At 38.4% G+C, this 21,723-nt stretch overlaps 2 protein-coding genes across 5 annotated transcripts in view; both read right to left on the reverse strand.

Annotated features, from left to right (window-relative positions):
• LOC306853527 (fermitin family homolog 3-like) overlaps positions 1–21,723 on the reverse strand; it is a 568,382-nt gene that overhangs the window by 286,903 nt on the left and 259,756 nt on the right. The gene's annotated exons all lie outside the window — the stretch shown is intronic.
• The window catches only part of LOC306853511 (phospholipid-transporting ATPase IA), a 155,504-nt gene that overhangs the window by 17,834 nt on the left and 115,947 nt on the right, over positions 1–21,723 (reverse strand). For all 4 annotated transcript variants that reach the window (XM_079390988.1, XM_079390986.1, XM_079390989.1 and 1 more), the window contains 7 exons: positions 21,030–21,213; positions 17,171–17,281; positions 10,183–10,257; positions 7,797–7,919; positions 2,948–3,026; positions 947–1,008; positions 564–620 (listed from right to left, as the gene is read on the reverse strand). In XM_079390988.1, coding sequence (XP_079247114.1) covers positions 564–620; positions 947–1,008; positions 2,948–3,026; positions 7,797–7,919; positions 10,183–10,257; positions 17,171–17,281; positions 21,030–21,213 — 691 coding nt within the window. The remainder of the gene's footprint in view (positions 1–563; positions 621–946; positions 1,009–2,947; positions 3,027–7,796; positions 7,920–10,182; positions 10,258–17,170; positions 17,282–21,029; positions 21,214–21,723) is intronic.

Here is a 21,723-nt window from a genome sequence, read left to right on the forward strand (position 1 = left end):
ATTTGGAATAATTAAGATTCGAATGTTTTTGAAAGAGGTTACTTATGCTCACCAAGGCTGCACTTATTTGGTTAAAAACACAGTAATAGTGTGAAATATTATTACAGTTTAAAATAACTGTTTCCTGTTGTAAACTTCAAAGAGAAAACAGTTCTTTTGAAATCAATTTTTTTTTCACAATATTACTATTTTTACTGCATTTTGATCAAACTACACTAACATAACTGTTGATTACATTTTAAATGCTGAGCATTTGCCTTGCAATCACCATAATAGTAATACAATTTCTAATAGTAATGAAATGTAAGCAACAGTGCACTATAATTGCATATATGAATAAGTGCTTTGATTAGTGATGCAACCATGACATCATCTTTGAATGCTTTGAACTTTTCCATGACATCAGGCGCAGAAGAAAAGGGTAAGTGAGAGGGGGTTGAGGAGCGTGATTCTACTGATAGAGGGACAATAAAGTCAAAGGAAAAGGGAGGACACAGTGAAATGGGAGAGAAAAGAGATGGAAAGAATCATCAAGGGATGGAAAGAATCATCCAAACGCTCACCATGGTCCAGGACGACGTCTCCAGCCCAGCCTTCAGACACACCGTGATCACCACAAACTGTGAGAGAGACAGGTTCTTATCAGAGATCGCATGTACACATAAACAGATTAGATTGTACAGACGTAAGATCTAATGGGAGACAGTCGGCTGACAGGAACTTCCAAACAGTTTCTGTTTGAAGTACACTTTGAAATAGAGCAGGTCAGCTTCATTTTCATTTCAGTGCCTAAAAAGTTGGCAGCAAAAAGGGAGCAAAAATCCTCAGTGAGGCCAGACTCGGCACAGAAGGAACATTTCACAGCAGGACAACCGGGACAAAGTGTCAGGCGACAGGGAGGACACAGAGACGCTTTGTGAGGATCTGAGGGCCCAAATGCACTTACTGTATAAACCATGTTGCCTAAGAGGAGATAGTCTGGTGTTTTTCCGTTTCCAAAGACGGTATCTGTGAGGAGAATCAACAAGAAGGCTTTTAGAGTGAAGGATCACATGCTAACGCACACATTTCCATGCAAACACAAGTCAGAGGAATGGTTGTAGATACTCCATTAAGATGTTGAACTCAAGAGAGATCTAATGCTCACATTAAACAGACTACTGCTCACATGATCGTAAAATGCAGTCTCACTGCAAAAATTACTATTTAGACAACTTAATATGCTTTTGCTTTGGATATTTAAATTCAGAATATTTAACATCTGCAACATGACTTTGTTTTTATTAGAGGAACAAAATTAGGTATTAAATAAATTATTCCACAAATGCTGTTAACAGGGCTGTTTTCAGTGTTTAAAATGTGTGTGGTGCTCATATGGGTTATGCAAGTTCGAATATGACCTCTTTATGGATTTCTACCTTTTCACCCTATTTCCCATCCTCAAAGTGGAGAAAGGCCAAAAAAGCTTTTATGCCCGTTTAATCTGAACCAACAAACTTGTAACGAACTTATTCTCCTCTCATGACACACCTGTGAATCAATGGTCATGTGATTAAAAGTTAACAGCGGGCGTAAAAGGAGCTGTTGACAGCTGTACAGAGAGGTTTGGCAAAGAGATCTCCCCAAATCGTTGAGGATTAATTGACCACTGAGACAATCTGGGTTTTCTTTCAGTTTTCAGGATGATAGATATTGGCTTGTGCTAATTGCTTCTGTAAACATCTTCGATTAAATAGTAAAAGGTCTGGCTTAAAATCTGGGAAAGCCACACACAAAAGTGCACACATGGCAGTGTGGTTTAGTGGAGGAGTATTAGTCATTCTCCAATTGTAAGTGAGAGCGGATGATCCAAAACCATCAGCGCTCTGGCACGGCGAAACACAACGGACACCACATGTAGCTCAGGAAGGTATGTGTGTTTCAGTGTGTGTGTGTGTGTGGTGCTGACAGGCTGTCAGTCAGAGAAAGTCTCCAGTGCTTTGTTTAAAAAGCAAGCCTGATTCTGACTGTGTGGTCCTGCAGTCAGACAGATATTTGTGCTGACACACACACACATGAAATCTGTTCACATACTTGACACACTCCTTTGTACATGCTTACAGCTACGAATGCATGTAAAGAGAAACTTATAAACCACAGAGCAATTTATTAAATTACACTAAAATGTTAACCTTAGAATGAAAATTGTGTAATTTAGTGTCAAGCTACAAAAAATACCATGGAAGTGTAGATCTGCTGATAGATTTGAGTGAGGAAAAGCCTAAAATTTAAGTCGTTATTGACTAAAATTAGTTATAAAATTTATTGACTAAGAAAAAGTGTTTTGTGAATCATTTAGAGCTCAATCTTTATGAATCAGTGGATCATGTTCACAAAACCTATATGAAAGATTCGTTCATAAAGTTTAACTCACTAAATCCAAATAATCCATTACCAGTGACGGATGATCAGTGAACCATTAAATTAAATATTAAATGACAATTAGGCCCATTTTGTCACACAAAGAAATCATATGACTTGAACCTTGGTACATAAGTTGCATAGATTTTTTTATGCTTTTATGGTGCAAGAGTATATCTTTTGCAGCTTGACAGCCACAGTAATCATTCGCTTTTATTACAATGTGTTAACAAAAGTAAAAAGCATATTTTTCTGAACTACTGCTTTGGTGTTTAATTGAAGAAAGTCATATAGGATTGGAACGACGTGATAAATGACAATTTTCACTTTTGCATGAACTATAGATTCAAATGAGTATGTGGAAATGGAGAAAAGGAGAGAATGTGTGTGCACGTGTATGTATATGAGAGAGTGATCTTCACATATTCATGGTGGCCAATAAGAAGCAATTAAGCTGAAGCGAGAGCAGACCCGTCTTTCAATATGACACCCACTGACCTAAAAAAAAAACTAAACGTAGTGTGAGAGAGCGTGTTTGTGTGCTTACCGTGCTGGAAGGCCTTGAGGGGAAACCAGAAGAGGATGACTGAGTGAAACAGGCCGTTGAGACAATGAGCCCAGAAGACCTGCAGAAGAGTGGAGGAGGGGTGGAGGAAAAAAGAGAGAGAGAAGAGAGGCATGAGAAAGACTGTGGCCACCCTAACCCTGCCGGTGACCCCTGACGCCGGGCTTTTGTGCGTTCTCAGCGCTAGGCTAAGTGGAAGGTTTGTCAGGCCTCCCTGCTCAATGGCCACCCCGCTGACAGACACTTTGTATATCCTGTGAGTGAGGCGAGTGCAAGAAAGATGGAGAGGGGAGGCGCGCCACCTATATGAGATATGTCAGTAAGGGGTGTTTTTCCGCCATCCCTTCTCTTTTCCCTGCAGTTAGTTGCCTCATCGAATTTCCCCAATCGTTCCTTTGTGAGTTGTGAAAAAAAACCAAATCCTTCATGGATACTTTTAGTACAAACACAGACAAGTTTAAGAAATTAAGATGTATGAGTCTGTCGCTACAGTGCATGGTTATTTGGGGAGCATGGAAAAACTATCGCTTACACAGGTACGGCATAAAGTCTTTGAGTGTCTGCGACTGTATACATGGGCATGTGGACTTTGGATGTGCCAATTAAACAAATATCCTCCTCCAAAACCGCCTTGTTTTGAATTTACATTATGCACGGACGTGGCCAATCAAAACACTAATGGGCGATGTAGCATGAAACAGCCGTGAAATGAAATCAGGTCCGTCACAGGTCCAGTTTCCAAACCCCGTTTTTTTTTTTTTGGTGTTGCTCTTTTCACCTCTGCAAAGACTGTTCACTGCCCAGACACAAAAGATTATTTCCATATTCATAAATAAAACAGCATAATATTTGTGCTGAGAGGCAGTCAAAAGTATTAAAATGGCATTTTTTTTTTTTTATTAATTGACTAAAATAAATAAATACAAATTTCTCCATATGAACGAAAATGTTATTGAAATGAACCATTTTGGGAGCGTTTGCTAGAGGTCAATTTTGTGAATGAATCATTCTTTTGTAATGGTTATTTTTAACGAGTCATTCAATTCAAAAGGATTCACAAAGGAATAGATCACCCCAGAAATGTAATTGTCAGCTTCTATGTTAATTTCCCTTGAAAACTGTTTTATTTCTATCAATAAGGATTTAATTGCAATTAATTCATATAACATGTGACATAAGTTTCATGTGAGGAAAAAGACTTAAAACTCTTTATTCAATTATCGACAAAAATTTAATTTTCTTTTTAAAATTACTGTAAGTTAGAAGCACTATATAATATGTATTTTACAAATGTTAAATGAAAAGTGGAACATATGGGAATGCTTACAAGTCATGCAATGAATAAATTATCACGCACTTCGGTTCAAAAGTTTGGGGTCAGTAATATTTTGAATTATTACTACAATTCAAAACGGTTTTAACATTTTCATTTTAATACATTTTTAAATGCAATTTATTCTTGTTATGGCAAAACTGGAGCTGCAACACTCCAGTTTTCAGTTCACTTTTGATCAATTTAATGCATTCTACCTGGATAAATGCATTTTAAATAAATAAATAAATAAAAATCTTACTGACCCAAAAATGAATAACTTTCCAATGCTAGAAAGGACTAAAATCTTTCCACCTTTTTCCTACACCCCATGATGCCTTTTGCAAATTATGGGAGTAACTTCTGTTTACACTGTAAACAATCAGCAAAAGGTTAGCTCTATGAACGCAATAAGCATTTTAAAAAACTGGGTCTATATTTTGTAACAATTCGATTTTCAGCATCCGTGTGAAAACAAACCTGGAAAGAGACATGAGGATTTGGGAAGAAAAACTAAAGTTTCTTAGTGCATTCCAGGGAATTATTCATGGTTTATATCGTAAATAAAAAATCGGGAAAGCAGACCACAAATGCACAGTATATGTTGTCTTTTTCATTTACTTACAGTGGAATACAAACATATAAAAAAAAAAAAATCAGGAAGAAAATAATGCAGCGAGCCGAAAAGAGCTATTTTCTATAGATACTGTTCACATCACATTAATATACCAAGTGTAACGTTATTCTCCTGACATCTGAAAATAAAAAAAATTATGAAAATTTACAACCCATTCAGTCAAAATGACGGATAAGTATTAGGAGCACAATCTTACGATTTGACATTTTGAGAGAAACGTCCCCAAACCGGAAGTGCCTACCAATAATTTTAAATGCAGTGGGCTCGTTAGGAAAAAGGTGGATACATGATCCTGAATCTGTAAATGTTGTTTTCACCAATACAACTGGCACAAGTTTTTCCAAATCCAACCAAGTGGCAGCCATGAAATCTCTTGAGGGGGATGGGATGCAGAGAAATGAGAAGAGAATGAGAGTGAGAGAAAAGAGGAATACCCTGAGATTGTCTTGTTCTGTGTTGTTTCACAGAGGCCCTGTACGACCTCTCGACCTCTCTGCCCTGACCCTCTCACCTCTGCTATCGGCAAAGCAAAATAAAGCTCAGGGCTCTGGCCCTCAGACAGCCGGCTCATCCTATACCCACAAAACACACCTCAGAAGGGCACTATACCTCACCCCTCCTAATCTTTGGAATTAAATTCATACTTAAGGTTCGGGGGTTTATTCAAATTTATAAGCCTATGTATTAAAAAAAAATAGTGTATAAGTATTACATTATTAAAGTATTCAACATTTTTATAACACATACCCGCATTAAGCTATGGACATGAATCCATTCTACAGTGGCTGGACTTGAGATATTCACATAGGCAATAAAACACCAACCACCAAAAACAAAACATGATCCAAGTGCCATTTGAAACAACCTGCTCTCATCCTCGTCTGGTGCTTTACACGCACAGTCCTGCAATGAATGCTAATGAAATCAATAAACGTTCATAATCATTTGTCAGAGGGAGGCCCCAAACTCCTCTGTTTCTAAGCAGGTTGCTAAGAATGTAGGTGTGAATGGCCGTCTGTCCTGCCTGAAGCAAAGCACTGCATTCTGTGTGACGGCTTAATTGCTTAAGCTAGCATGAAAGGATAAACTTTATTTTGTGCCAACTATTGCCAGACGCTCTAATAAGCCTTCTCCAACTATGTTGGGCTACAAATAAAGCCAGAAAGGGAGAGAACGAAAGAGAGAAAGAGGCAGAAGGAGGGAGGGATGGAGGCTGCAGTGTGTTGAATAAGTGCAATAACCGCTATCCTGGGGTCTACGAGGGGCTTTGTCGTTATTAGGGAGACTTTAGTGTCAAAGCTACGTAATTAAATGTGAAAAGGGACATGGTGGGTAAAGACCTAAATATTTCACACTCTTTGCTTCTCCCCAATCCAATGCATGATCTTCCACAGGCTTTATTTACAAATAAAGAGTCCGTTCTGTACACAGATGACGTGTAGTAGTCTGAAACAGGAATGAGGGTTGCACACAAATATTTTAGACTATTTTTGTAAACGAGTTTTAACCAAGTCATTAAGAAAAAAAAAACAAAAAAAGCTCTGACAAAGGAAACTTGGGTTCACAAATTGGACAATCCTACAGTATTCAACAGATGCTCTCATTATCTTCCTCTACATATCCATTAGTCTTTGTTTCTTAGTTCCAAGCAAATATAGCACTCTCATTATTTCATTATAGAGAAATAACAGAAAGCAGCATATTATGATTTCTAATAATACAATTCACCCTTTTCCAATAAAATACTGTTCATACTGATTATTCTACTATATTTCCCTACTTCCACGCTTAATTTTACTGTATATTGTAGTCTTCCTCTTTCCCATTAAAGCTTTTTTTTTTTTTTGCACTGAACAATTAAAGTAAGAATTATGGCGTTTGTGTTACATGGCCAGTAAATCTGTCTCTCCCTCCTGACCCCAGGGGTTGTGTTGTCTGTAAACCGTGTCAGAGTGGTGGTAAATGGGTCACCACGACTGTGGAGCAGGGCTGTGAGGTGACACCAGCGCAGACACGCCGGAGCTGGAGACAGCTTTATTAACCAAGAGATGCAAAGCCAGCAGTCACAGACACTTAGAGAGGATGGAAATATGCTTGTCCTATATAGACACTATTAAGGTATCTGAAAGTGAAGAAGGATCATAATTTTACTAGGACATATCTAGCATCAAAAACTGGGTATATGTCCTTAAGATTAAAGACAAACTTGATTAATAACATCAACAGAGATTATTTTTTAAATAATGCTTTAAAACCAAGTAAATGTACATACAAAAAGTAGGAAAGTCAAAAAACGTATATAAAAGTTCATATATATTAGACTCTTGAGTGCACAATTTTGAAAGCCTAAATTAGGAGTGGTTTATATGTATACATATTAGATATTGTGAACAAAGCTTCACATTCGTACTGGCTTAAGAGTTTATGACCTTCTAAAAAGGGAGATGAACACTCAAAGACATCTCAGATAAGCAGAAAGGCTGACAGCGAGGGACAGTTTAATGGATGACTAAACCAACAAGGTCTTGCTGTTGACTTGCTTTTTTACTGTGTAGGGAGTCGTAACAGAATCTGTTTGTTCAGTGGGGTTTTTAGCCTGGGTGCCAAACTGTTCACCAAACACAGGTCAGTAAAGCGTACACAGCATGACCCGTCTACAGGGTCATCATCATCATCATCGACAGAAATGAACTAAATCACTAGTTTATTTATACATTTATTTACAGGAGATTCATTCCCTTATGATATAGGTTTTAAGAAATTAATACATTTTTTACTATTTACATCATTCCTCAGTCAGTGGGCTGTTCATCTCTGCAGCGCAAACACTTTTGGAGATTCAGCTAAACTTAGATTTATACTGCAAATTTGAGTCTATTTACCTTGGTGTTGAAGCCCATTGCATTCTGGGAGGTTTTGTAGAGTTCAGGGTATTTGAGCATGTTCTCTTTCCTGCAGGAGCGTTCGAAGATGCCCAGAGTCAGAGGAGGCAAAGCAGTGAAGAGCTAATAAAAGAAAAAGGAAAAACAAAAATCACAGAAAATTAAACTAAAAGTCAAACTGTTATGCAGATGGTATAATTTATATTGAAAAATCATACTAAATTACAAAAAAGCAAAACATAAGCTCTAGTACTAGTACGTCACTAGTCGTTTCAGATATTTGGGTCCTATAGCAATGTTTTTTTTTTTTTTAAGATATTACCCTAGCTCTCATTACATAAACTACTTTGTGATGAACTGAAATTATAACCTATTATGTAAACCAAATAAACACTAGGGTTGCCCCCTAATAGTTCGAGAAGAGGCTTGGTCAACCCAAATTTTATTAGTCGCTTTGTCACAGAAAAACAAAAAACGCAGTCCGTGAACGTTAAAGGGTTACTCCGCTCCAAAATGAAAATTGTCATTAATCCCTTACCCTCATGTCGTTCCAAACCTGTAAAAGCTTCGTTCGCCTTCGGAACACAATTTAAGAATACAAAAATAATGACTTTATTCAACAATTCGTCGTCTCTGCATCAGCGTAGCACCATTTTGGAGAATATCCGCTGGACGCAAACGGCGTATGCTGTTCTGCGTCAGCCGCGCCACACAGATATGCTGTTTTCGTTCAAATCAAAGTGTAAATAAATGTAGAAGACGTATCCGTATCCGATATTCTCCAAAATGGTGCTTGAGCATACAACTCTGTGTATACTTGCCTTATAGACATAAAATATATCTATTGAAAGTGAAATGCTCACTTTCAAATGAACCAATTCAAATGTTGTCAGATTATGTAATCTGTATGAAACAAACAGGCGCATCCACTACAGTGGAGAAGACGAGTCAATGTCGCCGACTTCATCTCTTAAGCTGAAAACAAAAAGCACTAGTATATCAGCCTCCTCACTGTTTTTCCCTGGCTGACACATTCATAATTATTACTTCTGCCAGTGTGCTGTGGCAAGCTTTATGCATGTGCTTGAGTGCTTATTAGGGTATGTAGGCAATTAAAGGCTCATTATTATGATTTAAATGGTTTATTAATAAATGTGTGACTAGTCGACTAATGCTTAAAATAAATGACTACTAGTCAACCAGAAAAATATTCAGTCGAGGGCAGCCCTAATAAACATTGAAAAGAAAAATAAATAAAAATAGATACCTAAAAATACATAGTCTAAACAACTACTTTATATCCTGAGCACCAGACGTGCTCCTCTCGTCTGCCGTTTTCATTTGCTTGCTTGGTGCAGCTCAATGAGGATGTAATTTTCTGGCATTTATCATATTTGCACTCTCTCCCTCCATGTGCAAAAATTATTCCAAATGAACATCTGCCACTGTGCCTGCAGCTTGTTAGCAGTTCTCCGGGATGCTTTCATTTTTCCGCGGAGCTCTAACGTTTCTCCGTGCAGCAGCTGTTGAAAGCGAGAAGGGTGGTATTATGGTCCAGAGAGGGTTGCGGGGTCAGTCGTAAGTGTCTCTCACTGGCCCAGCTGGAGCGGCTGACATGGTCGGCTGGCCTTTTCCATTCAGGGGTGGTTTCGGCCCGTTGCATCCAACAAACCCCCTCTGACGCGATGGAATTCCTCCTCTCTCAGATAAAGAGAGAATGCGCCGGGCCGAGTTGTTACTGGCCTCACAACGCCAATGATCCATTACACAGGGCTGATGGGAAGTCGTGTTCAAATCGTGTTCTTTGTTCAGGCGTAAAGAAATAATTTCTCGGGACAATCAGCGAGTCGGGTGGCTTAGTCATTTTTCCTTCGTATCTTCGTTTGTTTATGCAAAATGGAAAAACGTACTCCACCTGGAGCATTTTTTTTCCTGAATAACTTTCTTTCCTGTTGAGAACATGTCAATTAACAGCATCAATTCCTATCATCAAGCCCTCAGACAGCCCAGTTCACAGGACTCCACCCAAACGGCTGTGTGTGTGTGAATTTAAATGTCTGGATTCAACCTGTTCCTTTATCATCCACCGCTGACCTGTTTAACGCAGCTCTTTGGGGCATGAGGGTCTGTTGTTGCAGCACATTCAGGACATAGTTCTGGGCACGGAGGGAATACGGACTTGACAAGCGGTCATAAATAAGAGGGAGATTTTTCAGGATGGTGCTGACACGGGCCGCAGTAAAGGAGCCGTCTGGGGTGCCGCGGCTAATGAGTTTCTTGCCTGAGCGCGACAGGGGAGGCGTTTTAACACATTCCCTCTCACAGTAATGAAGAGGGGAGAGTAAATCACACACCCAGACAGATGTGTGAATGCAAACACTCTTACCACGTTGTACAGGCCGATGCACCAGCGCTCGAACAGAATCTGACCGGAGAAGCCGTTCACAAATGCAAACCAGATCTGAAAGACAAAGACAATGCAATGGTAAACAACTCATACATGTGAATATTTTACCCTATTATGTAAAGCACATTGTTAAAATAAACACAATTTAAATACAATAATAACAGTTTAATTAAAATTTATGAATACATAAATAAAAAATACAATTCAATTATTAAATTACATTTAATCATAATTTTTATTAAAAAACAAAACCCAAACCAGTCTTTTAAATAGTAAAGACAAAAGAAAAATGTAACTACATTCTTTCCAAGTCGTCCTAAAGGAAATGGTAACATATTAAAAGGGCAATGACAGGCCATATGATAATCATTACTACATAAATGTGTGACTAAAAGGTAAATATATACCATCATTAATCATATATTCCCCACTTTGTGTGCGCTTAACTCTGCTCCTAGCGGATTTTAATTTAGGTTGATCGATGGCGTTGTTTTCTGTGGGGCCTCTCAGTGCTTGAAATTACTCGAGAGACAGCGATCTCTCATGAAAGCAGCAGTGAACTGACCCCATCAGTCCTTTCTACAGTCTCGTACACTGGATCACTGCAAATGGTTTGTTCCAAGATCAGTCTTGGAGAATAAATAAGCTTTGGTTCACTTTTTCATAAACATAGCGGGGTCCAAAAGTCAGCACTATTGAAAATTCTACTATTGTGTATTTTTATTATGTAACACTATTCTTAAATAAAATGTATAACAATTTTAATTAAATGTTTTTAAATAAATAATTTTCACGATAAAACAAAAATGTTGACATTTTATTGATTTTATAAAAATAAAACCAAACAATAAATACACATGTCAATTATAACCAAGCAAATAAAAATTATATTAAAAATTGTATTCAATATTTTAAATTTTAAGATATTGGAAACATTTTCTGTTTCATCTAGACCTGCCCACCATTTTAGATTATAGTAGATTTTGATAAAAAGATGAATAGCCTTCTATCAATAAGAACAGCTGTGAGATGAGTGCATGTAAAAACAGTTAAACCCCTGCTTTAGCAAACATACTGTCAAGGTTTTCAAAACATCTGAACATAGAGAAGCCCCAATATCTTGTCATGCGAAGCACAACTGGGCTTAACACATCATTACTTAGAGGACAACCCCAGGCAGGAATGAGAGAGGAAGGGCCTTAGTGCTGGAGGTAAGAGAGAGAGAGACTTCAACAGTTCCCATGACTTCAGCCAGAACGGCTCGTAAATCAGACGCTGCTTCCCACCTTGATCAACCCCCATGATCAACCCCTCATACCAGAAACAACTGATCACAGATCAGACTTTCTATTACACAAAATGAGTTTAAGACTGTACAAAAAAAAAAACAGATCAGTGCAAAAGGACTAGATTTAACTATTTAAAGAACTGAAAGATGCAAATTATTGGGCTTAAGGGTGGAGACCAGAGAAAAGACCACAAATGAAAAGGAGAAGAGAGAAGAATGTGTCTCTAAACCATACGCCATGGAAATGGAGTTCATCACTTAACATCTCTATTGGTTTGACTAGTCTGGCACACAACTCTGTCATAGTGATCTAGAAATCTGAGAATGTGATAATATCTCACAGCAGCTGTTTTAAATAGGGAAAAATGGGATGAGAGAGTGAAAAAAGACGACAATTTAAATATGGCAAAACACAGGAGCATGTGACACCAAAATTTAAACATATCGGTCTTTCAAAATTCTGTCATTTAAATACCAATTTGCAATCTACACTGTTCAAAAAATTTGAGATTTGTTTTTGAAGGAAGTCTCTTCAAAAGCTGTATTTACTTAGTAAAAACTGTAATATTGTGAAATATTAATACAAAAAGTTTTCGATTTGAATAAATTTTAAAATGTAATTTATCCATGTGATGCAAATCTGAATTTTCAGCAGTCATTACTCTAGTCTTCAGTGTCACATGATCTTTCAGAAATCATTCTAATATGCTGATTTAGTCCTCAAAAAACATTTTTCATCATTTACATTTATGCTGAAATTAGTGCTGCTTAATATTTTTGTCGAAACCATAATACAGTTTTTCAGATGTCATTTTTGATGAGATTAAGAAGATTTTTACAGAACAATGACTATTTTTCCTCCCTCACAAATTTAGCACACAGCTTCAGAAGGATTGGAATACAGTGCACAATATGGAATAATATTTATAATACTTTTAGAGTGCTTTTTACGCAACTTGTGAGCCCCTGGTCACTGTTCACTTACACTGTATAGAAAAGAGAAGTGTGAACAAACAACCAAACATCTATTTTGTAGTCTATGGACAAAACAAACAACAACAAAAAAAAAATCCAGGTTTGGACTCAAAAGCTGTGAGCTTCTGTACCATATTTAGACCACAATTATAGTGAAAATGTCTGAGAAGCTCAAGCAGTCTTGGTTATGTGTGTGAGAGGCTCGACTGTTAAGCAGACCCCAGGTTATTGTGCAGTGCCACGGCCAGGCGAACATTTCCTCGCTTCATTTAACTCCATTATGAAAGCGTGAATTGCTACAAATTTTTGGGGTTTTGACAGAACCCCCCCGCCAGTCCTCACACACACACACAGCGCACATCCACCAGCCCCTCTCATTCAATAGAGTGAACCAATGTTCCCAAAACAAATGTCTGTCACCCCTCCCCTCCGGCCTCGCCACAGAGAAAGAAAGAGAGGAGGATTGGCCGCACTCCCCCGATGGGCCCCCCCCCAGTCACACCCACCCGTTTCAACTCCCATTTTCCTTTCCATCAGGTGCATTCTACCGTGATATTGTTTTTAAAAGAGATCTGCTGCTTCTGAAACCCATTCGCACACAAACAAGAATAAATGACCAATATCGTATCATGTTATGTTGTTTTCCTTCTCGTAAACAAATTCCAGACTCAGAGAATTCCCTTATGACCACATTTTGATCAAAAGCCCCATAAAAAAAACGTATAGTCGTGGCCAGCGGCATGCTGGTAGTCAAACAGGTGGGTCAGAGAGTTGAATTAATGCGAGTCTGCCTCATTGAGGGGCTACGGGCTGCAGGATATTGTTGTGCTAAGTCAAAATAAAGCCTCTATTCATGAGCAGCAGTACATGCATATGAGAGAGCGTTTTGGCCTGGTCCTCTGGGTCCTGTGAGTGCCCCTCTCTCCCTCTTCCTTCAATGAGACAGATTCATTGATTTGCTCATTAGGGCTGAGGACATAGTGTGGAGGGCTCTCTCTTTCTTCTCCTCTTCTGGCTCATTCAGATCCGCTTGGCGTGGAGGTGTGACTGCCCTCTACCCTCCGCTGCACAATCTGAAAAAGCAAGGGGTGTGTGTGTGTGTGTGTGAGAGAGAGTGAGTCCCCATGAGACTCGTCCTGGGGGGCTCTCAGTGTATTTTTCAGAGAATTTCGAAATCTCTGATTCCACCCCCCTCCTCTGTCTCCATGTTGGGTGGGAAGGACCCAATGGGAAAGAGAAAAACAGAAAGACGGCACCTCTTTGCTCTATGTCTCTGCTTGAGAAGTTTAAACTAGCTTAGCTGTGTACTAGAACATGGCAGCTGGTCCAAGCTGCTTTAGGTGACCAACTGGTGTGGATCTGTCTGACCTTGGAACAGCAATAAACTAGCTACTAAACTAGTCGTAAAAAAAAAAATAAAAAATAGCTTGACCACCTTAAACTGGTATCATCTAATTTTTCCAGTAGGGTTGGTCTGGTAGCTCACCCAAATCCACACTAGCTGTTAGTCCAACAGGCTAGAAACTCCAATAATTCAAATCAAAGCTTTGTGAAATATAAAAGGCAGCTACATATTTCCAAATAGAAACATTTCATACAGTGCAAGGAAAATGTATTATTTGTATTACTTTAAAAAAAAAAAAAGTATATTTGTATACAATATGTATATTATAAAAGAACTAAATTAAATAACTGCTTCCACCAAAGTAAAAAAAAAAAAGGCTATACAATATATTGCAACTGATGTAAAGCAAACTGTTATTTGGAAAACATAGTAAATTTGTGGGGAAAAAGGAGAAAAACACCCTAAAACATTTAGAAATAAAACAAACTCAAAAACACACATATCTCTTTTAAAAGTTAAATAAAAAAATGGCAATACTTTTAATAATACTTTCATTTGAGCAAAGATGTCTTAAATTGACCAAAAGTGACAGTGAAGGTATAATGTTACAAAAAATTATATTTTAATTAAATGCTGTTCTTCTGAAGTTTCTATTCAACAAAGAGCCGAGAAAAAAATGTATCACGATTTCTATAAAAATGTTAAGCTGCACAACTGTTTTTTACATCGATAATAATAAGAAATGTTTCTTTATTTCTGAAGGATCATGTGACACTGAAGACTGGTGTAGTGGCTGCTGAAATTCAGCTTTGCCATCACAGGAATAAATTAGATTTTAAAGTATATTAAAATAGAAAAAGTTATTTTAAAATGCAATAATATTTCACAACATTACTGTTATTTTAGATTAATGCAGGCTCGGTGAGCACTAGTGGCTACTTTCCAAAAAATGGCAAGACAATAAGGTAGGGCCTTTGAATCGCAAGTGTGAGTAGGAGAAGAACCAAAAGAACTAGTTGGGTGTTTTACAATGATGGCACCAGTGAGACTGCAGGGCCCAGGGCCTCCACTCAGGCCTGCAGTCTTTCTCTAAGCCTGCTGCTCTGTCTGAATGAGGCCCTTGTAATTACCTCAGAAATACTACTCGTCCGTCAGCCCTTCTGGTGCCTGCTGAAGAGCTGTCAATCAAGCTCTCAAGAGCCCAGCAGGATAATGACAGCAAGCACAGCAATTTGGTTGTAAGAGGGGCTTTCTGCATGTCTTAAAGCAGCTAATCCAACTAAGTTTCTGAAAAGTTCTTTTTCCCTGGTTAATTTTTGCTCATGTCGAAAGAATGCAAGACCACAAACCAAAGTCTAAATAAACCAGCATGACAAACGTTTAGGTTAACCCAAACTTATTTTTCTGACAATGTATGGAAGATCATGTGCTATTGTGTGGTTACAACTGGAAAAAAGTCTGAAACAATAGAAACCAACAATAGATACAACAACTGGATAGTAAAAAAAATAAAATAAAAAAATATGTGTGAGACGTGCACATATCCATTGCTAACCACATGTTGAGAAGGCTAAAACGGCCACTAACATCCTTATTCCACTTCCTTGAGGTTAATGTCTGGAAAAATGAGATGAAGAAAAGCCTTCACGGATTCAAAGGTAAACCTATTAAGGCGACAAATGTATCCCTTTAACCGACCCTTGGGAAGCAAGTGTCTTGAATGTCAAGCTCTTACAAAACAGAGGTGTTTTTGGTGTGGGGCAAGGAAACAGTAAAGCTTTGCCCTATTATATTCGAATGGCCCCTAACGGAGAGGGGGAATACATTTTCTGCTCATAACAAAAGATGGGCAGGAGGAGGAGATACATTCACCTCTAGGAGCTGGGCTGTGCTGGGTGCTTTCAGTTCTCTTGGAGATTCAAAAGCTGAGCTTAAAGAGAAAAGGACAAAAAGGAAAAGTGGCTAGAAATATTCAGAGGGCGTGTTCGGGTAAGGCCATTTACTGGACGTAGTTGTTCCAGTGCCACCTCTTATGCAAAACAAGAAGAAAAAAAAGGAAAGAGATGCTTGTGTCTTGATTGATGAGAAAGTGTGAAATGTGATCACGGTCAGAAATGTTTGTGTTGAAGGGGAACTTTCATTGTGGAACAAAATACGACAACCCCACGGCAAAACCCAAAAGAAAAAATACATGAAAGCCACCCAGCATGACTAGTACCGAAAATGTTTAAAATATCAAATTCATTGAGCGATAATTGCTCACAGCTACAGGGCTCTGAGATTCCCACGGATTTAATCTACTGAATTTTAAAATCGAGGGAAAAAGTCATCATGACTTCACTACATTTATGAACACGACCACAGCACCTTCCCACATCTAAACAGCACAGAAGCATGTAAACAGGAAATGGCCATGAAATGGGCCAAACTAACTCACAAACCATGCCATGCTGTACATTTAGTGAGGGCAGAAGAAAACAACGGTCATTTGAAGTCCTGATTCATCTCCTTATCCTTGCTCTCACAATCTACAGCAGCACTGGATGCCAACAGAGAGAAATCTAAAGGGCCTTTCAGAGATTTACCACAGCACATAAAACAAAATCAAGATGAAGGGAAAAAGTTCACGGGTCAAGTGGCACACAAGAGCAAGAGGGCTGAGGGGAAAAAAGATGGATTTTTGAAGTGCTCATGTTTCTGCAGGGGTTATACAGCTCATGAATACTGGTGTTGGTTTTTTTCAAATCGTAGTGAGCTGCATACAGAGGGAACACAGAAATACGCAACATGTGTTTAAATTTGGACACATACTTTAAATTTTGCACTATACTGTAGCCTTAGCATACTAGCACAAGGCTAGTGTGACCAAAGGTCAAAGACCTTATATATTAAATAAAGAGACTTATAATGGCTTAATGTTGCTTTCAGACCATTAGGCTGCTACTAACTCATCTTTCAATCATTGAGGAAACCTAAAGCTTGTCCCCGAGGTGTAACGTCTCCTAAACCAAGCGTGCTGCAGATCAAAACGGCCAAACGCCCCTCATGATAAAGCTGGTGCTGATAGCAGCCCTTTAACTTGTCAGGTCAGGTCTCTGAACCGACTATCAGCACCAGGCCTGGAAACTGTCAAATACCATCACAGATGGATGACTTGTGGGCTTCACATCGACAGCCCTGCATTCCTACAACTGGATGGAACCATGCATGCAATGCCAGTTAATTTCATTAAAGAGTGATCATTCAATCTCCATGAAAAGGACATTAATGGTTAATGCAATAAAAGGCTTGGTGCTCTGTCATTCATTTTGTACGTCCCATGAGTTTGATAAGACATGACAGTGAGTAGACTTTCTTACCTCAATAATGTAAAGCACAATGTTCTTGTAGAAGCAATACAGGATGCACTTGGCAACACGGTTGTAATTCCAAGCACCGTGAACCAACAGAAGATTCTTCAAGTACTTGAACTGTGAGAGAGAAGGGAGGACAGAGATAAGTTCATTAAGGCCTATCGTTTACACAAGCTCTACAGTTCCCCAGCCAACAAAGAAAGCGGTTTTGGATTTGAAAATAAAGAGACAATCTTATCCATGCTGGGCAACAGGAAACCTGGAGTTGCAGGGACAAGACAAACACCGTCTCACCCATATTCCTGAGAATTCCAGCTACAATCTGTCTTATTTTGTTGAAAAGCAGAGGAAGGGAGAAATGTTTTTGCAGCTGTGCAAAAACAAAGTAATTTTTTGGTTAACACATTAAGTTTGGCTTTTAACAACTGCCTTATATTATGAAAAGTTTATCAGTTGGCCACTAAGAATTAGTTTAAACCTGATTGTCATAAAATACGATTTAGATCCAAATGGTACTACCCAAACTGTAGATATAAACTGCTTAAATCATCTGGATTCTGTCAGATTTACTGAATACAAAGTGCTGTTTGTGTTGCTGTCACTCCGTGTTTAACCTTCATCAAGTCGGACAGATGTCTTTTTTCAAACAGTCGATGAGTCGTTCACTCCAATTTATTATGTTGCTTCATACACATGTATATTGCCAAAGATTGAGTAGATAAATCTATTTACTAAACATTTTCACCGTATTTTCTGCTGAGTTCAGCACACTACACATCAAAAACAGGCTCAGCACCAAAACTCTTCTTCTGATTTACAACACTTAGGTGGACAGAGTGAACACTGAGTGATTTCACATGCACAACAATTCGCTGATAATTCATAAAATTGTGTTTTCGTCTGGCTTGGACATCAACATGTAAACAGATATGTGCTTTGCTCACTAAATAAGCCCCAAAATGCTGATGAAGGTGTTTACGTGCAGATCAAAATCAGGATACCAGAGATAAATCTATATGGATTGTTTTCTTTAAACAGTTTATGAAATTAAACTAACGAAAAAACAACCGACATGACCTTACATGTTATTGGTTACAAAGCATAACAGATACAAGATGTTTGTTTCACTGTAACCCATTTATATGGCCGCTGAAATAAATATAATATGCAAACAGCTGAACTTGTACAGGTGCTCAAGTTTAATGGCTTACAGTGAACCTCCATGACAGTGTAAACAAGTAACATGCGTTATATGTAAACATGATCAAAGGATGATTTAGGGATGCCATGTTTTATTTCCTACAGAGCATCCTCATTGTGACAGTGTTATAAACATCATTCCTCTAAAACAAACAGCCAGTCACTTCTATGAAGGAAGAAACAGCAGGGTGGGATGTAATGGGTACGGAGGGCCTTTGAGGGTCTCGGGGGCTGTTTGACCTCTGGATGTGAGTAGAGCGTGTTGATGACAGACAGACTACAGTGGAGTCTGGATATGGAGCCCCCCTCTTAAAATCTGCTGATCTGTGGAGGACCTAGTGTGAGGCTGAAGCACAGCAGCATTCCAGCTCACACTGATTTATCCCTTCACGTAAACAATTTAAATCACATCTTCAAAACAGGCCCCAAACAAAACTAAAGACCCTGGGTTTAACACAAATTAACAGCATTCTGTGAGAGCCCTGTTGTGAGATTATCTTTAAATGAATTTCACACTTGGGCAGCACATGGGTCAGATATATATAGACCCACACAATACGCTATACCATAAGTTCTGCTACCAACAGTAACGCATACTAATTTAGAATTAAATATATAATTAACAAATATAAAATTATAAATAATATACTGTCCCATCATTTAATATGATATATTATATGGGTGTGCTTTAACCCTGTAAAGCAGGGGTCGGCAACCTATGGCACGCGGAGGGATAAATCGCTGGCACGCGAGCAATTGGGAAAACTGCATACTGACGTACATTGAGGTAATAACTTCTCATAGTCACACAGCCTGTTAGGAGCTATAAATACTATTAAAGTGTGAGAATTAACTTGCGCTAGTCTACCGATGTGCGTGAGAAAGCTGCGCAGCACATACTTGGCTCTTCAGATCAAATCCTCAGTGATCTAACAGGGCTCGTCAATGTCAAAATAACTAAGATGGCCAATCAAATCAAAGTAGGCAGGGCTTACCATTCACAGATGCTGAGCGCGAAGCATCAGTTTAACATTGAAAGAGCGTGAGGTAAGATGAAGCTGCAAATCATTTAATATTAGCCAACTGTTTTACGATAGAAATGTTAAATGACCGACAGTTCAAACTACTCAAACTTTTTTTTTGTCTCTCAAATATGGCAATTTTGAGAGAGAGATGTGTGTGAATTGTCTGCGTCTGGCTCTATCTAGCCTACAAACAATGAAGCTGAGTTTAGTTAAAAAACAGCGATTTTTCCTCCCCCCCTCGTTGCTGAGAAATATAATGTAGCGATTCAGTATCGATTAATAAAAATCGCGTGCAGCGCTGACAACAAGTTTATGAGCTTCTGAATGTTAGCAGCGCATTAATATAGAACAGTGATTAAACTGAACGGTTTTAATGCATTGGCCTTGTCTCACACACACACACACACACACACTACAGTAACACTATCTGTTATTCAAGAAGTTTAAACAATTTATGAAAAATCTTCAGATTTGCATGAAAATCAAATGTTTATTTTAATCGTATCATTTCAAAATGTTTATGTACTGTATAAATACAAAATGCATTAAAAAGGGGAGGGGGGTATTGGCACAGTGGGTAACCAGAAAAATTAAAAATAGCACGTCATGCCGAAAAAATTGCCCACCCCTGGTGTAAAGGCTGATGGAATGGAAGTTTACTAAACCTTTAGACAAAACATAAGAAAATCTAATACTAATATATGAAACCATACAGTATGTATAACATTTTCATCTAGTTTAACAGTTGATGAGAAGTAGCATTGTGAAAAGCCTTATAGTGTGAATCAAGATGACACTGGTTCAGGATGATGAATGCATACTAGCTGCCGGGACTGCACATTGAAGTTTGCCGTCTGATCCAGGACATATTATACGAGCCATTTTGCTGGAAGGCAGGTTCGGGTAACTTTCTATGAACCTGCCCGCATTCCCTACCACCTCCACCTACAATATGATGAGGGCACTTAAGAAAAGACAAGATGCTTTCTTGGGTAATCTGATGCATGAGGCCAGTGAACAGACGGCTCGGGGCAGTATAGAAAAACAAGTGTGAAGAGGGATGTTTCCACGAACTGCATGAAAGGTGAAAAGAAACTTGGGACAGAAATGGAGAGCAATGTTGACAGCGATCGGCGATACTTGAGCTCTTCTTTTGTTAAAACACACAATGAAGATTATGCTATATCAAAATCTGTGAATTACAAAACATCTTAATTAAGTTTACATAAGAGGGACAGGTCCTGTTTCACCATCAGCAGGGGTTTGAGTAAGTGAACACTCAAGGTATGTAAACGGACCTGACCGACCCGTTTTGCTATCGCAGACTGCAGAATCTATGAGCCACAGGTTTTAACCCTTCACCCTAGATACATAATCTAGAACCAGATTTATTTTCTGGGAGTCACACTGTAGTGACAAGACAAAAGTGTTAGTTTACACTGGGAACTGATATGTGCTTCAGGTTTAGAAGCAGAGATTACATTTTATTTTTTGTAATTTTATTTTTATAATAATGCATAATTCTTCAATAATTAAAATTTCACTATGTCATTAAAATAGATCAATTAAATTAATTTACTCACAATTTAGCCAACTTATTCTTTCTTCCTGCAGGCATGTGCAATTTGATATTTTCTCACCTGTGCAATAGAGTAGTCTGATGAGTTGGCAGCCTGCAGTCCTTCATTGCCAGAGATGCCAACACCCACATGGGCGGTCTGGATCATGCCCACATCGTTGGCTCCATCGCCAATGGCCAGTGTGATCACTTTCACCTGTTTTTTCACCATCTCAACCACCTCAGACTTCTGCAGAGGTGAAACCCTGGAAAATAAATAAATAAATATTACAATTTGACAACATGTAATATCTGCTCAGATGTGGAACATTGTTGAAACTCCACGATTGAAACTGACATTTTATTTATTTTCACAAGGAAAGAGATTAGAGATTTACAACATAATTGCAGATTTGCAATGGCACCTTTATAGAGGAATCTGAGGCTATTTTTCTTGTTGCCAATTATTAGTGTTGACAACCATTTGATTTCTTGGCTGTCTGTTGTGACCTCAACAGCTGCGGTCACATTTCAACTTCACATGATGAATGTGTCTCTTCAAAAAGAGAGGGTAAAAGAGGACTTCAAACTCTCACACAGAAATTCACTGCTCAAATAGAAAAAAATTAAATTACTGGCACCTTTAACTTTTTCTAATTACCATTTAGAAACTTATCCATCATTGTGTCTTCAACACCAAATTCATCACCAAATAACATCTAACTCCCCCAGTTCTGGGGACAGTCATTTGTCTTAATGTTTTTGAAATAAGTAAA

This window comes from Barbus barbus (genome assembly GCF_936440315.1).
Source record: "Barbus barbus genome assembly, chromosome: 33".
In the NCBI taxonomy this organism is placed as follows: domain Eukaryota; kingdom Metazoa; phylum Chordata; class Actinopteri; order Cypriniformes; family Cyprinidae; genus Barbus; species Barbus barbus.